The following is a 16454-nucleotide window of genomic DNA, read 5'->3' as shown; positions in this document are numbered from 1 at the left end:
GATCTGGATAAGAGTTCACCAGATGTGGGAGTTTGTAATTGGTGGTTATTGGGAGAGGGAGTCGGAGGAGGTGGGGAGGATGGGGGGGGGGGGGTCTTATGGGTAGTTTGGTATAACAAAACATCAGGAACATGTTATGCTGCAGTTGTTATATGCTTGATTGTTCCAATAAAGATTTATAAATTCAAAATTTGGCACCAGTTGGCCTTAACTACCAATGATAGCCCTTAAGTGGTGTTAACTGGCACTAATTTGTAGATACACGTGGAACTGCACTTAAGCGCTATTCTGTAAACATACCCCTGAATTCTATATATGGTGCTGACAGATCGGAGCTGAAATCTGCATGTGGATCAGAGATCCGCTCAAAATATAATTGCTTAATTGGGTCAATTATTGGCTAATAGGTTAGAATAATTAGTGATAAGCACTTAATTGACACTAATTGGGGGTTACGCACGGAACTTTGATCCACATGCTTCTCCACCAATCACATCTTAAATGACTTTGAAAATTGTCCTTCTCCTTAGCACTCTGAGGGATTATTAACGAAAGTGGCAGAATTATTTATAACACTGAGAGGTCCTTTTACAAAGTCACAGTAAAAAGTGGCCTGAGGTCGTGTGGGTGCATCTTTTGGGCGCACGCTGGGCCACTTTTTACTGCAGCTGGGGAAAAATGCCATTTTTTAATGGTACTGGTAATAAGCTGAAATGAGCTTAACTGACCCAATCATTAAGGAGTGTGTGGTATCAAGTACGTAGCTTTCTTTTTGTTTAAAGTGGAGCAAAGGACCTCAGTAGTCACCGCATGGCAGCAGTGTACTGAATGCACTCAAATGCCAGCGTTGTTTTGACTCCGTTTTTATCACTGGTCAAAAAACCCCACTTGTGTGTGAATAAGGGCTACATATGGGGTTAACTATACCCTGTAAGCAATGATCTGAATCGTGATGCTGAACAGTTGCTGAAACAAACAATAATGTTACTTAGCTTTTTCAGTCTTGCCCAACGGGGCTCACCGTTTCACTATACAATGTAAGCTTCCTCAGGGGGCCAAGTAACTGGTGAGAAATCACGATGCCTTGCAAAGTGGCATCCACTACTCATGTGACACCGGCAGTGAAAGCTATTTTTTAATGGGCCAGGAAATCGGCGTGCGCAAAAATTAAAACTAGCATGCGCCTATTTATGGCCTGAGCCCTTACCACCAGCCACTGACTTAGTGGTAAGGGCTCATGCGCTACACGCACGGTAACCATGCAGCGCGCACCAACATGGCCGCACTGCTGATTACCGCCGGGAATGCCCCCCCCCCCCCCCCCCGTGATAGAAAATAGAAAAAATATTTTCTACTGTGGGATTTGGCGCACACCAAACTCAGAATTACCGCTGGGCACACATGCTACCCCAGCAGTAGTGTCGATCTGGTGCGCGATCCCCACCTATCAGCCCTCCCGTGGCTTTGTAAAAGGGTCCCTGAAAATTCTACTGAAATGTTTGATTTCAGTGATTAGGATAGGCCGGCTTTCCTTTTCAAAGCGCGAGTCATCAAAGTTTAACAATAAACTTAACTAAACTCAGCTCATCTGCATCCGCTGTATCACAGGGCATTCGTTGTATAGTCACTGACTGCAGTTCTTGTAGCAGAGAACACAGACTTCGTTTCATGAGAAATATCACTTTTGATTGATTGTATGGAAGCAATTTTGTTCTTCTGATATTAAATTTAAAGCAAAGCAATAAAGCCAAATTTGATTTAAGTTTTCTTTTATGAATCTCTGGATGTTTATGTACACTGTTTTATGTTCTAGATTTTCTACAACCAATAACGCATCTTATTTGTTTACATTTCCATTCAATCAATAACATTTGGCAATAAGTGCAGAGCTGATTTACTTACCTGTGTCTTGTATCCCTGTTCCTGTTGTAAGAAATCAGTGTCACAGCGGCAAGAGGAAGAAGAAGAAAACAAAAGCCTATCAGTATAACTGAGCAGGACAATGATCCTAAAAATGGTCACAAGCAGAAGTAAAACCAACTAACATCATAAACAAAACAGAACTGTTTGAGTTATAAACAGCAAACGCAGCAAGAATTAAAAGACTTAAAAGCCACCACTGAAGCTTTAATATCTGATAAAATTTTGGTACAAACAAAAATAGAACAACTTGAAAATTATAATAGACGTTTGAACTTGAGATCGCTGAATTTTCCTTTTGTGGAAGGGTTGAGCCCTTCAGACATAGTAACATAGCAGATGACGGCAGAAAAAGACCTGCACGGTCCATCCAGTCTGCCCAACAAGATAAACTCATATGTGCTAGTTTTTTGTGTATACCTTACCTTGATTTGTACCTGTCTTTTTCAGGGCACAGACCGTATAAGTCCGCCCAGTACTATCCCCCGCCTCCCAACCACCTGCCCCGCCTCCCACCACCAGCTCTGGCACAGACTGTATAAGTCTACCCAGCACTATCCCCGCCTCCCAACCACCAGCCCCGCCTCCCACCACCGGCTCTGGCACAGACCGTATAAGTCAACCCAGCACTATCCCCGCCTCCCAACCACCAGCCCCGCCTCCCACCACCGGCTCTGGCACAGACCGTATAAGTCTACCCAGCACTATCCCCGCCCCGCCTCCCACCACTGGCTCTGGCACAGACCGTATAAGTCTACCCAGCACTAGCCCCGCCTCCCAACCACCAGCCCTGCCTCCCACCACCGGCTCTGGCACAGACCGTATAAGTCAACCCAGCACTATCCCCGCCTCCCAACCACCAGCCCCGCCTCCCACCACCGGCTCTGGCACAGACCGTATAAGTCTACCCAGCACTATCCCCGCCCCGCCTCCCACCACTGGCTCTGGCACAGACCGTATAAGTCTACCCAGCACTAGCCCCGCCTCCCAACCACCAGCCCTGCCTCCCACCACCGGCTCTGGCACAGACCGTATAAGTCTGCCCAGCACTAGCCCCACCTCCCAACCGTCTCTGCCACCATTCAAGGCTAAGCTCCTGAGGATCCCAGACTTATTTAAAAAAATACCTACAAGATATACTTCTTTATCCAGCAGCAGCTATTCCTCCGTATAACAAGATTTACTATTTACCGTTACCTAAACAGTCAAAAGCTGTTGCTCAAAAAGGAAGAATTAATAATTCCAGGTAAAACAACAGAACCACAAGGACTTGAAGATATTTTTTTTTTGTTGTTGTTACATTTGTACCCCGCACTTTCCCACTCATGGCAGGGCTCAATGCAGCTTACATGGGGCAATGGAGGGTTAAGTGACTTGCCCAGAGTCACAAGGAGCTGCCTGTGCCTGAAGTGGGAATTGAACTCAGGACCAAAGTCCACCACCCTAACCACTAGGCCACTCCTCCACTGTTGCTACTATTTGAGATTCTACATGGAATGTTGCTATTCCACTAGCAACATTCCATGTAGAAGTCGGCACTTGCAGATCACCAATGTGGCTGCCAGGCTTCTGTTTCTGTGAGTCTGACGTCCTGCACGTACGTGCAGGACGTCAGACTCACAGAAACAGAAGCCTGCGCAGCCTTCTACATGCAATGTTGCTAGTGGAATAGCAACATTCCATGTAGAATCTCCAATAGTAGCAACATTCCACGTAGAATCTCCAATAGTAGCAACATTCCATGTAGAATCTCCAATAGTATCTATTTTATTTTTGTTACATTTGTACTCTGCGCTTTCCCACTCATGGCAGGCTCAATGCGGCTTACATGGGGCAATGGAGGGTTAAGTGACTTGCCCAGAGTCACAAGGAGCTGCCTGTGTCTGAAGTGGGAATCGAACTCAGTTCCAAAGTCCACCACCCTAACCACTAGGCCACTCCTCCATTTTTGGAAGAATCAATTTCAGAAGTGGCTCAGCGTTGGACATTAATAGCATCACTAGTCTTTGAACAAGATTTGAATTCTATAATAAAAATATACTTTAAAAATTCTTTAAAATTATTTTCTGGACAAAGAATATGGATATTCCCAGATGTTACCAAGACAACTCAGAATAGAAGGAAGAAACTCTTGATACTAAGAGAAGAGACCAAGGCAATGGGGGCGACTTTTTTATTAGCCTATTCTTGCAAATGTTTAGTTAAATTTATGGGTAATAAATATGCTTTTTTATGAACCGGGACATTTAAAAACTTTTCTTGAAACGAAAAAATTATCCAATTTGCCAAAAGAGTAATAGTAAACAACTGATTAACTGTTAAATATAATAGGGTGTATTCAGACCAGGCCACTATTTATATTATTTTTGTATTGTTCTTTTGATCTCCTTATCTTAAATGAGCCTCTCAACTTTGGATTGTGGTCTAAGGAAATGGGAAATTAGATTTTGAAATTACCTCTGTTTATTATGTCTTAAAAGTGATATGCTCTAATTTTCCATTGTATTTTCAAATGCATGTTAATCGTGTGAAATTGTAAAAGTGATTAAATAATTAAAAAAAAAAAAACAGAACTGCAAACAGGCGTCTCTGGTAGGTCAATAAAAATGTATGGGCCCAATATTCAGCCAGTGGCGATCAGCGTTTTGTTGACCGCTGTTGGCATTATCACCAGAAATTCTATGCCAGGGCCATGTCAAGGCTCCAACATTGAATTTCTGGGTATATGGAGTCACTGAAAACATATCCGGTTAAATGCAATATTCAGTACTTAACTGCCTATGGTGAACCAGTATAAAGATAGGACTGACTTAACCAGCCAAGTGCTGATTTCGCTCCCTGAATGCCCTCAAAATATCTAGTTTCATGTTGGGTGTTAATTGGACATTTTAAGCTGTACTATCTGGTTTAGTGCCGCTGATTATGTCTGGTCAGCCCCAAACAAGTGATTTAACTGGCCAGGAGCTGTTTCCAGCCCGTTAAATCACTTTGAATATTAACCTAGGGTTACCATATGTCCAGATTTACCTGGACATGTTCTCTTTTTGAGGACATGTCCGGGCAACCGGGTGGGTTTTGCCAATCTGCCCATTTGTCCGGATTTCTGGACAAATGGGCAGGCTGGTGGGTGGGCCGTCCTAGCCTCCCCTTACTTACTACTGCCCTGGTGGTCTAGTGACCTCTTCCGCCTTCGGAGCAGGAAAGAGCCCTGCATGTTTCCTTCCTGTTGCTGATCTTGGTGCCGATTCAAAATGGCTGCCGAGAGTTGAAGTGACCTTGCGAGACTTCAACTCTCGGTGGCCATTTTGAATCGGTGCTGAGATCAGCAACAGGAAGGATGCATGCATGGTAGCGCTCCAGGCAGGAAAGAGGGGGCTCTTTCCTGCCCTGAAGAGGTCACTAGACCACCAGGGCAGTAGTAAGGTAAGGGGGGGGGGGTGACGGAGTGTGTGACAGGGGGGAGAGGAAAATGTGACAGGGGGCAGAGCGAGTTTGTGAAAGGGGGCGGGGTGGGCTGTGTGGTAGGGGCGGGGCATGTGTCCTCCTTTTTGGGGGACAAAATATGGTAACCCTATATCAACCCCTATTCTATACCTATGTTTGGTAAGACTAAATGATGAGTTTTAACTGTCAATTTTCATGAACTGTCTTTCCTTCCATATTTAAAATATGGTAAATGCCAGGAACTGATTGTACAGGTCATTGTTTTCTAACATTTTTATGCATTTTGTAGCATGCTGAGTTATTTTTCTTTTATCAGTTTCTTGCAGCTGTATAACAGACACAGTGGGTTAAACACCTGTTTCTGACATTGAGAACAACAATACGACTCTGTTTCTCAGTTTCCACATCCTCCACATGGAAAGTGACCTCTAGTAATGACATCACAGCGATCTACCCAGGCATACTCCATGAGAAAAGAAAGTACAAGAATGCTCTTGTGTACTAAAGTATGTTAAAAATCACTTATCCCTTTGTGGTAAACTTATGGGCTTAGTTGGATGGTGAGGGCTGGAGCATTTCCTGAGCATGAATTCTATAAATAACAAAAACTGTGGAGAGGAAGAAAATGATCCACAAATTCCTCCATCTTGGCTGCTCTATGCAGCTACACAGTGACGTTCCTAAGGGGGCTGACACCCGGGACTCATTGCCGATGTGCCCCGCCCCCCCCGGGTGCACGCCGCTGGGGGGAGGGGGGGTGCCGCGCGCCTGCCGGCTCTTCGTTTTCATGCTCCCTCTGCCCCGGAACAGGAAGTAACCTGTTTTGGGTAACACTACAGTAAGGGCTTCTGTGACAGTGCCTTTCTTTCACCTTTATCCAGGAAATATTGGAATAATTCCATCACTCTAGGGATAAGTTCCACTTGAAATGCTCGAAAAAATTCAGATGTAAAACCATCCATACCAGGGGTTTTAGAAGCCTTAAAGGAACGCAGCACTTGCTGTATTTCCTTTCCTGATATAGGAGCATCTAGTTTTAATTTATCTCCATCAGAAACTGAAGCTCCATGAGTATTTGCTAAAAATATCTCAATGTCCCTAATGGTTCCCGATGCTTCTGATTGACAAAAGTGCATATAATATTTATGAAAGTGTGTAAGTATGCAATCAAGAGTAGATAACAGTTTACCAGTGCTATCTTTAACAGAATGCATCAGATTTCTTTGCTTCTTTCCTTTCAAATAGAATGCGAGTAGCTTACCTGCACTATTACTTGTGACATATCTATGTGAATCTTGAATATATATAATTCATGTTTGGCATGCTCACTAAGGACTTGGAGGGGCATAATCGAACGGCGCCGGCCATCTCCATGGCCGACCATCTCTGAGGACGGCGACGGAAAGGGGCGGAGCCAACCGTATTTTCGAAAAAGATGGCCAGCCATCTTTTTTTTCGATAATACGGTTGGCCTGCCCAAATGTCAGAGATGGCCGGGTTTGAGATGGCCGGCCTCGGTTTTTGCCCATAATGGAAACCGAAGCCGGCCATCTCAAACCTGGCCAAATCCAAGGCATTTGGTCATGGGAGGGGCCAGGATTCGTAGTGCACTGGTCCCCCTCACATGCCAAGACACCTGCCGGGCACCCTAGGGGGCACTTCTAAAAAGGTAAAAAAAAAAAAAAAAATTAAAATAGCTCCCAGGTGCATAGCTCCCTTACCTTGGGTGCTGAGCCTCCCCAAACCCCCTGAAAACCCACTTCCCACAACTATACACCACTACCATAGCCCTAAGGGGTGAAGGGGGCACCTAGATATGGGTACAGTGGGTTTCGGGTGGGTTTTGAAGGGCTCCCATTTTCCACCACAAGTGTAACAGGTGGGGGGGGGGCCTGGGTCCGCCTGCCTGAAGTCCACTGCACACACTAAAACTGCTCCAGGGACCTGTATACTGCTGCAATGGACCTGAGTATGACATTTGAGGCTGGCATAGAGGCTGACAAAAACAGTTTTTAAAGTCGTTTTTTTGAGGGTGGGAGGGGGTTAGTGACCACTGGGAGAGTCAGGGGAGGTGATCCCCGATTCCCTCCGGAGGTCATCTGATCAGTTCGGGCACTTTTTTGGGACTTGCACCTGAAAAAAAAGGGACCAAGTGAAGCCGGCGAAATGCTTGTCAAGGCCGGCTTTCTTTTTTCCATTATTGTGCGAAGCTGGCCATCTCAACGCACGCCCCGTCCCGCCCCCATCCTGCCTTCGGTACCTTGCCAACATGCCGCCTTGAACTTTCGCCGGCCCCACGACGGAATGCAGTTGAAGCTGGCCAAAATCGGCTTTCGATTATACCGATCTGGCTGACTTCAGGAGATCGCCGGCCATCTCCCGATTTGTGTCGGAAGATGGCTGGCGATCTCTTTCAAAAATAAGCTGGTTGGTTATAGCTGAATTTTACTTTTAGAAGTTGGTGTAATGTAACAGCACCCCACTGCTGATAGAGTTTATTTTCTAAATAATCTCCTGGAAGTATAACCTATAATTGAGCCTCGAAGAGTAGCCTTTAAGGCATCCCATTTCACTTCAAGAGGAACAGGGGCTGTATTGTTAAAATGATAGTATTCCTTGATCGAGTCACACAAGTAAATAAGGAAGAGTGGATCCTGCAAAAGAGCATTGTTAAAGTGCCATATGGGTGGATTAATATCAGGAGACAATCTCCAAACGTTACTTGTATGCTTGCATGATCTGATACCACAAAATTCTCAATAGAAGCTGATTCTAGTTTAACAACTAAAGATTCGGAAATAAGGATATAGTCTGCCCATGAAAAGGAATGATGGACCTGAGATAAAAGGTAAAGTCCTGTCCAGTAGGGTTTAAGATCCTTCATGGATCAATATGTGTATGGAATTGTTCCATATCCCTGACATATGTACATAATTTAGTTCTAGGTTGGCAATCTAAAATAGGATCTAGAATTTGGCTGTAATCCCCAGCTATAATAACATCGGACGGAGACATTTCCATTATCAAAGTTGTTAAATTAGTGTAAAATTATTTAGCAGAACTAGAAGGGCATAGATATTAACAAGGATCAATTCCCTGTCCCCAGTCTTTAGCTTAAGTACTAAACATCTTCCATTAACATCAAATTTATGGTCAAGTACAGTGACGGAAGATGTTTTACTAATGAGAGTAACAACTACACATTTCTTTCCCACTGCAGGAGCAGCATAGCATTCCCGAACCCACTCACCTTTAAGATTACTAGCTTCCAGAAGAGAGATGTGTGTCTCTTGTAGAAAGCAAGTATCAACTTTAGCTTTCTTCAAATATAACAGCATCATTTTCTGCTTAATTGGGTGATGAAGGCCATTGATATTTATTGAGAAAAACTTGCCCACCCATGATTTACATGGAAAAAGAATCTGGGTGAAACAATTATGAGAAGTCTGCCCCAAGTACCAGAATACCCAAATCCAAAACTTAGAAATTCAATATTTATCAAATACCCCATACCCTAGAACCCAAACCCACCCTTCCCCCATTGTCCATCAAACACACACACACACACACACACACACACACACACACACACACACACACACCTACATATGTCCAGCCCAATACATTCCCTCAGGCACACACAAGAATAATTCTCCAATGACACTCTTAAACAATAAATCAGAGCACTCCTCACTTAGAAAGGTCCATCAACATTATAATTCCCTCTCATAAAAATAGTAACACACAAGATAATACATCTGTGGACTTCTAACCTAGAAATATTAAAAGCAATGAATAGAAGTCAAACCATTTGTAAACAATGCATACCATCACTCTCAGCATTTTAGAGATCAATAGAGAAAACAAGACTGTCCAGTCATGCAACAGTCTAGCCATGCTCTAATAGACATTTCTTGAGCGCATCAGGACACTCAAAATTATAAGTATGATTTGGAAAAGTGACCCTGAGTCTAGCAGGGTAAAACAGAAATTCCAAATTGAGCACCCATTTGGCGGAGCTGTGGCCTTAGAGCAAGCAGGCATTTCCCTTTTGTTTGTGGTGGCAGGTGCAAGGTCAGGAAGAATCAGCAGTTTGGTACCATCCCAGGGAATGTTTATTGTAGCCTTAGCCTTGGAAAGAATAGCCATAGCTTGTTGGTGTCTAAGCACCTTTAGAAGAAGCAGATGTGGACTTTGCATAGAGGCAGGCCTTCTTGCTGGTATTCGATGTGCACACTCTACTTCAAAAGCATGTGGAAACAACAGACCCAGTAACTTGGGTTGGAGTTTTTTAATGAATGAAACCGGGTCGTTACCTTCGGAACCTTCTGGTGGGCCTAAGATACACACATTATTTCTTTGACTGTGATTATCTGCATCCTCCAAATCTCTCTGCACAATCTCCAGAATTTTCCATTGTTGTTTGAGTTCCAGTATCGCTTGTTATTCTCCGTACGCTGCTAGCTGTTATTTAATACTCGTGACATCTTCTTTAAGGTCAGACATAGCTTGAGCACTGCCCTGGATCATAATTTTGATCTGAGATAGTTCCTCCATGATAGGATCGAGAAGTTCTGATACCGCCATTTTGGGGGGGAAATACTACATCAATTTTATTCTGTTTTGGTCCTGACAAGATGCGACACTTTAGTAAGCAGTAAGGACACAATAAGGAGTGCTGACAGAAGCAGTCAGGAGGCAAGAATCGGTGTTGAGACTGGGAGCACACATTCGAGGTGGCCATCTTGGAGTAGCCTCGAACCAGAAGTCTGATATTCAGCAGCACTTAACCAGACAGTGCCAATGAATATCAGCACAAACCACCCTGCATTGTCTGGTAGTGCTGGGGCAGTCTGTGGGCAGAGCTGGTACTTAACTGGTTAGCAGTGATATCAGACTGCTAATCTGTTAAGTAAGCAGCTGAAGTTAGGAGAACCAAAAAGCTGTCCTAACTTTAGCCACGGAGTTAACCAGTAACCAGTCTGAATATCAGATGGTGCCCGGTTAACTTCCAGGTAGTGGCTGAAGGGTTTCTGGTGCCCCTCCCGCCTTCCCCTAACCCCAATCCCCTACATCCTCCCCTTAACTAGTCAAGCCCCCCCCCCCCAAAAAAAAACAGGTCCACACTTCACCCTCATAAACCCCCATGCCTACCTGTGATATCCTTGGTGGTCTAGGGGGTTCTATGTCCAGAAGCAATGTCCACTTGCTTCTGCCCGTTGTGGCTCAAATCTCAAAATGGCCACCATGACCTCTAGTGGCAGTCTTGTGGTACTCGCATTTTGAGGCCGGAAATGCAATGAGCAAGGAGCAAGTAGGTATCACTCCTGCCTCTCGGTGTTATTCCCTGATATTCAATGCCAGGCCACTTCTGGGTTTCAGCACTCAATATACGAGTTATGCAGTGCTGGCTAACACATAGCTGGTTAAGACGATATTCAGACCTTAACCAACCATGGGCTGCCGTATAAAGATAGCACTGCGTTTTATGCAGTCCCAGTTAATTGCTGAATATCAGTACTTCACCAGCCAAGTGCTGACTCTGTCCCCGGAATGCCCTCAAAATATTCGGGTTTCATTTAGGCACTAACTGCTAATTTTCGGTTGTGATAACTGATGAGTGGGAAAATGTGGGATATAAGTAACAAATAAATAAAAAATAAATAAATAAATAAATAAAATAAATTAAATGCCACTGAAAATTAGTGTATAGCCCTGAACAAACGATTTAACCGGTCAGTGGCCATTTCTGGCCGGTTAATTCATTTTGAATATTGATCAGATTATAAACTGTTAAAAGAGCAAGTGCAGTAAGAAACTATTATGACCTAAAAAGGAGAGAAAAAGATAAAGCTTTGGACTGAGCAAAAATGAACAGTGGAAATTAGATTACTCCAAATACAATAAAACCATTTAGTTTTTGATTACAATACATCTGTGTGAAATTATTATGTAGTCAGAATACATGCTATTTTATCATTATGCATTAAAGTTTGTTTATTGAAGGCACTAGGGGAATCTATTCCTATAAGTGGTTTAAATATCGTACAGGAAGCGATTGAGGAGCACTGCAGATATGGAGCAAAATGTATTCTGTACTGTAAGAAAGGAATATTCTTTGTCTGGGTGACAATACACTTGCAGAATACAGATCAATAAGCTACATTCTGGTATGATTGTTATTGATTATACTAAGATATTTCTGTTTTTTTTTAATATTCAACATTTATTGATTTTATCATGTTAACTTCCCCCGTATTCTACCCATATTCACAATTCAACCTACAGATAAATTGTTATACACAACGTTATCTTGCTATGATCCGTACTATGATCCGTACACCCTATCATTCCCCAATGTTACATCCTACATAATCTATGCCCCAAAGATGATTATACCGAATTTGCTTCCTATAACTCCTAATAATGTAACCCATAATCTTAATGTAACAAACTGTACTTCCATCATTCACAATGTATTGTAAGCCACACTGAGCCCGCAAATAGGTGGGAAAATGTGGGATACAAATGCAATAAATAAATAAATAAATAAATAAATAAATAAAATAACTGCATCCAAAAAGAAGCAGAGGAAAATAAGTTTACAAAGAGAAAAAGAGAAGGATAAACAAGTTCATGATATAATTAGCACCCCTGACAACTGTAAATCTACGCAGCACCTCAAAATAAGAGTAACTAATCTTAGTTATTTAGTTAATCTTAGTAACATGGAGGGGCATAATCGATCGGTGCCAGCCATCTATATGGGTGGCCATCTATATGGCCGGCACCTCAAACAGCGATCCCGAACCGTATTATTGAAAAAGATGGCTGGCCACCTTTCGTTTCGATAATACGGTTGGGGCCGGCCAAATGTCAGAGATGGCCGGGTTTGAGATGACCGGCATCGGTTTTCGCCGATAATGGAAACCGATGCCGGCCATCTCAAACCCGGCCAAATCCAAGGCATCTGGTCGTGGGAGGAGCCAGCATTTGTAGTGTACCGGTCCCCCTCACATGCCAGGACACCAACCGGGCACCCTATGGGGCACTGCAGTGGACTTCAAAAATTGGTCCCAGGTGCATACCTCCCTTACCTTGTGTGCTGAGCCCCCCAAATCTCCCCCCAAACCCACTACCCACAACTGTACAACACTACCACAGCCCTAAGGGGTGAAGGGGGGCACCTACGTGTGGGTACAGTGGGTTTTGGGGGGGGGGGGGGTTTGGAGGGCTCACATTTACCACCACATGTGTAACAGGTAGAGGGGGGGATGGGCCTGCCTGAAGTGCACTGCACCCAGTAAAAACTGCTCCAGGGACCTGCATACTGCTGTGATGGAGCTGGGAATGACATTTGAGGCTAGCATAGAGGCTGGCAAAAAAATGATTTTTAATTTTTTTTTTGGGTGGGAGGGGGTTGGTGACCACTGGGGGAGTAAGGGGAGGTGATCCTTGATTCCCTCCAGTGGTCATCTGCTCAGTTGGAGCACTTTTTTGAGGCTTGGTCCTAAAAATAAATGGACCAAGTGAACGCGGTGAAGTGCTCGTCAGAGCCGGCCTTCTTTTTTCCATTATCGGCCGAAGCCGGCCATCTCGTAACCACGCCCCGTCCTGCTTTCCATACCCTGCCGAAACGCCCCCTTGAAGTTTGGCTGGACCTGCGATGGAAAGCAGTTGAAGCCGGCGAAAATCGGCTTTCGATTATACCGATTTCGCCGGCTTCAGGAGATGGCCAGCCATCTCCCGATTTGTGTCGGAAGATCGCCGGCTTTCTCGTTCGAAAATAAGCTGGTTAGTAAACTAATAATAGTAAAAACAACGTACGGCCACCTAAACTTTCGGAAAGAACTAAAAACAAACCTGTTCAGAAAAGCATATCCCACCGACCCAACATAAAAGCCTGAGTACCTGCAACACAACAAAACCAAAGATCGTAATGGACACACCCCAACTTCCCTCTTCTTCCCTAAGTTTCCCTAAATTTCTACCATACATGAACCTTATTCTACCACAATAACGCCTTGTATTTGTTCATACTGGAATTGGCGAACGCCATTACGGTACTAGGTAAGCCACATTGAGCCTGCAAATAGGTGGGAAAATGTGGGATACAAAAGTAACAAATAAATAAATAAATAAACAAACACCATTTACAGAAATGAGGCAACAAGCTTATATAGTCCTACAACCTTCACATGCTATTAGAGACCAGGGGTCCTTTTTAGTAAGCTGCGTAGGCGCCTACTCGCATCCAACGTCTGCCAATTTGGAACTACCGCCTGGCTACCATGTGGCCCGGGCAGTAATTCCATTTTTTTACGTATGTCCGATAAGCAATCTGGAAAATATTTTCTATTTTCCGATGCGTGGCATTACACTGGGCAGTAACCGGCAGTGCGCTGATGATTACCGCCTGGTTAACGAATGAGACCTTATCGCTAAGTCAACGGGTGGTGGTAAGGTCTCAGACCCAAAATGGACACATGCTAATTTTTATTTTGCCGCACGCCCGTTTTCAGCCCCAAAATAAAAGGCCTTTTTAACAGGCACGCTGAAAAATGGATCTGCGTGCATCCAATACACACACCTACACTAGCGCAGGCCATTTTTCAGTGCACCTTAGTAAAAGGACCTCCTAGGTAGTTCACTAGTATAGGTTCATAGAAAATATACTTTACATTCCCTAATTTTACAAACTATCCACAGGCTGCAGAACCCTTGGTCTTAGTGGCGTAGCCATGTGGGATCACGGGGGCCTGGGCCCCCATAGATTTGGCCCTGGACCCCCCTGCCGATGACCCTCTCAACCCTCCCACCAACAACAATTTTGACCCCCACCTCCTGCTGCTGCCGTTGCCTACCTTTGCTGGCGGGGGACCCCAACTCCCGCCAGCCGAGGTCCTTGTTTTCCCAGCGCAAGGCTTCATTCTGACTGTTTCTGACATCCTGCACGTTGTACGTGCAGGATGTCAGACTCACAGAAACAGAAGCTTTGTTCTGTTTCTGTGAGTCTGACGTCCAGCACGTACAACGTGCAGGACGTCAGAAAGTCAGAATGAAGCCTTGAGCGGGAAGAAGAGGACCTCGGCTGGCAGGGGTTGGGGTCCCCCGCCAGCAAGTAGGCGACTGCGACGGCAGCGGTGGGAGGGGGGGGGGGTCAAAGTTGTTGTTGGTGGTGGTGGCTGTGCCGGGGGTGGGGGGCTAAAATGTGCCCCCTCACCTCGGGCTCTGGAACCCCCTCCCGCCGAAGTCTGGCTACACCCCTGCTTGGTCTTATTAACAGAAACTATTTCCTCTCTTGTCAGGATAGCTATTGAAACTTCATGAAGCGTTCTTATTTCAAAACTGAAAAAAACAAAACACTCTTCTTCTGGAAAACAACCTAAATGCAAGTCTTTATGTGAGTCCAGGACTAAATTCGTCAATAATGTAGCTGAAAACGTAACTTCTTTGATAGAGGCTTCAGGCGCATCAGTAAAAGTTCCTGATTGTCAAAGCTCTGCTGCTCTTCAGAAGGTGATTCAGTGTTTTTCTCCGCTCTTGAAAAGTGAAGGATAGCAGACTTTGGAAGGGATAATTACTAATTGGTGGCAAAATATCCCGCTTTACCACTGCTTAATTCACTGTGAGAGTCCTTAACCTGTGGCAACGACTCCTATGGTAAATAATTAATGCTACTTGCGTTTAACTTTGCAAGCTCTGCTATTCCTGGAAAAAATATCAGCTTTGAGCTGGCATTATTTTGTTACCTCAGGAGCATCCGGCCACTAATGCATGGCACGATGGTGCTGGGCAGTTTTCTCTAGTGCATAAAACAATCAACTCCCACCCCCAATCCTATAGGGTTACAGCCTGACCAACCTTTTGTGTGCATATGAGGCCAGAATCAAGATATCATCGGCTCTGCTGCAAAGCACTCTGGACTTGTGACCTCAACCACGGCCATGCTGCCAGAGTGTGAAGAATGAATATAGACGTTGTTATTTGTTTTCTGCTGTGTACGAGGTGAATATGGCACTAGGGACTTTCTCAGCATCACACTTAGCTCAGAAGACCTTGAAGATGTAACAGTGTTGTCATCATCTTCAGTCAGGCTTGGTACCACTGCATTCCTTGCCTGTCTTCTGTCTTTCATCACTGAGGACATGGTTCATCTAAATGCCACTGATAGCAAATGTCTGATTGGCTCTACCAATGTCAGTAAGCTCTGGCTTCTCCATTCAGAGAGGCTGTTTCCAGTGCTCGGGGATTTTGCACATAACACTGATAATGAAGCATGAAACTAATAATTGTAAGCAGAGAGAAAGGATTTTGCTTTTTACCATCTTCGTTTCCAAAGATGCCCAAGATTCTGCAGGCATGCTGTCATTGTGCTGCCTTTCAAGGCAACACCTAGAAGACTTATAAACTTTGCTGGACATTGGACTTTGCTGCTCCTCTGCTTGTCTCTTTCTCTCAGATTCTTGCACTAGACTCTACCACCTGTCCCCCACTCTCTTTCAGCCTTCCTAGCTCTTTCTCATCTCTCTCCCTTGATAATCAAGCTTCTGGCTGGTTTTCCAGTCTAAGACAGGCCGCTGAGTCCTATTCTCGGTCTCAATCTAGGTCTTCCTTGATGATAAAGCGAAATATCCTTTTATCATCTTCAAATTCCACATATTCATTTTTAATCCTTTTTTTGTTCTTCTTATCTTTTTTTTTGCTTTAGGTTTTGATTTTCATTAATACATAATTTTTCACTTCTGATGCTTTCGCTTTATCATCAAGAATTCTTGATGATAAATTTAAATAAGCATATTTTAGGTGGTTACCAATGCATTTTTTACAGTCACTATTATTATTTATTTTTGTCATGCATTTCATTGACATATCCATTTTTTCACAATATTGGTATTGGTATTGTTTAAAACTTATATTTGTGTTACATTTTAATACATTTCATTATTAATATTTGAGTGATTTATATGTATTAGTTCATGACCATTTTTGTGTCACAACACAATTATGTTTGTTTATATTTCTTGATTATAACTTTTTATTGTTATCCTCTATTCATAGAGTTTTCTGTTTGACCCCTTTTGTAGATG

General features: G+C 43.9%; 1 protein-coding gene across 1 annotated transcript in view; it reads right to left on the bottom strand.

Moving 5' to 3' along the window:
• TENM1 (teneurin transmembrane protein 1) overlaps nucleotides 1-16454 on the bottom strand; it is a 696753-nt gene that overhangs the window by 204101 nt on the left and 476198 nt on the right. Inside the window, exon 19 of the mRNA XM_030210273.1 lies at nucleotides 1903-1923. Coding sequence (XP_030066133.1) covers nucleotides 1903-1923 — 21 coding nt within the window. The remainder of the gene's footprint in view (nucleotides 1-1902; nucleotides 1924-16454) is intronic.

Source organism: Microcaecilia unicolor, chromosome 7 (genome assembly GCF_901765095.1).
Source record: "Microcaecilia unicolor chromosome 7, aMicUni1.1, whole genome shotgun sequence".
Taxonomy (NCBI): Eukaryota; Metazoa; Chordata; class Amphibia; order Gymnophiona; family Siphonopidae; genus Microcaecilia; species Microcaecilia unicolor.
The sequence above is the reverse complement of the archived record's forward strand: the minus strand, read 5'-3'. Positions and strand labels throughout refer to the sequence as shown.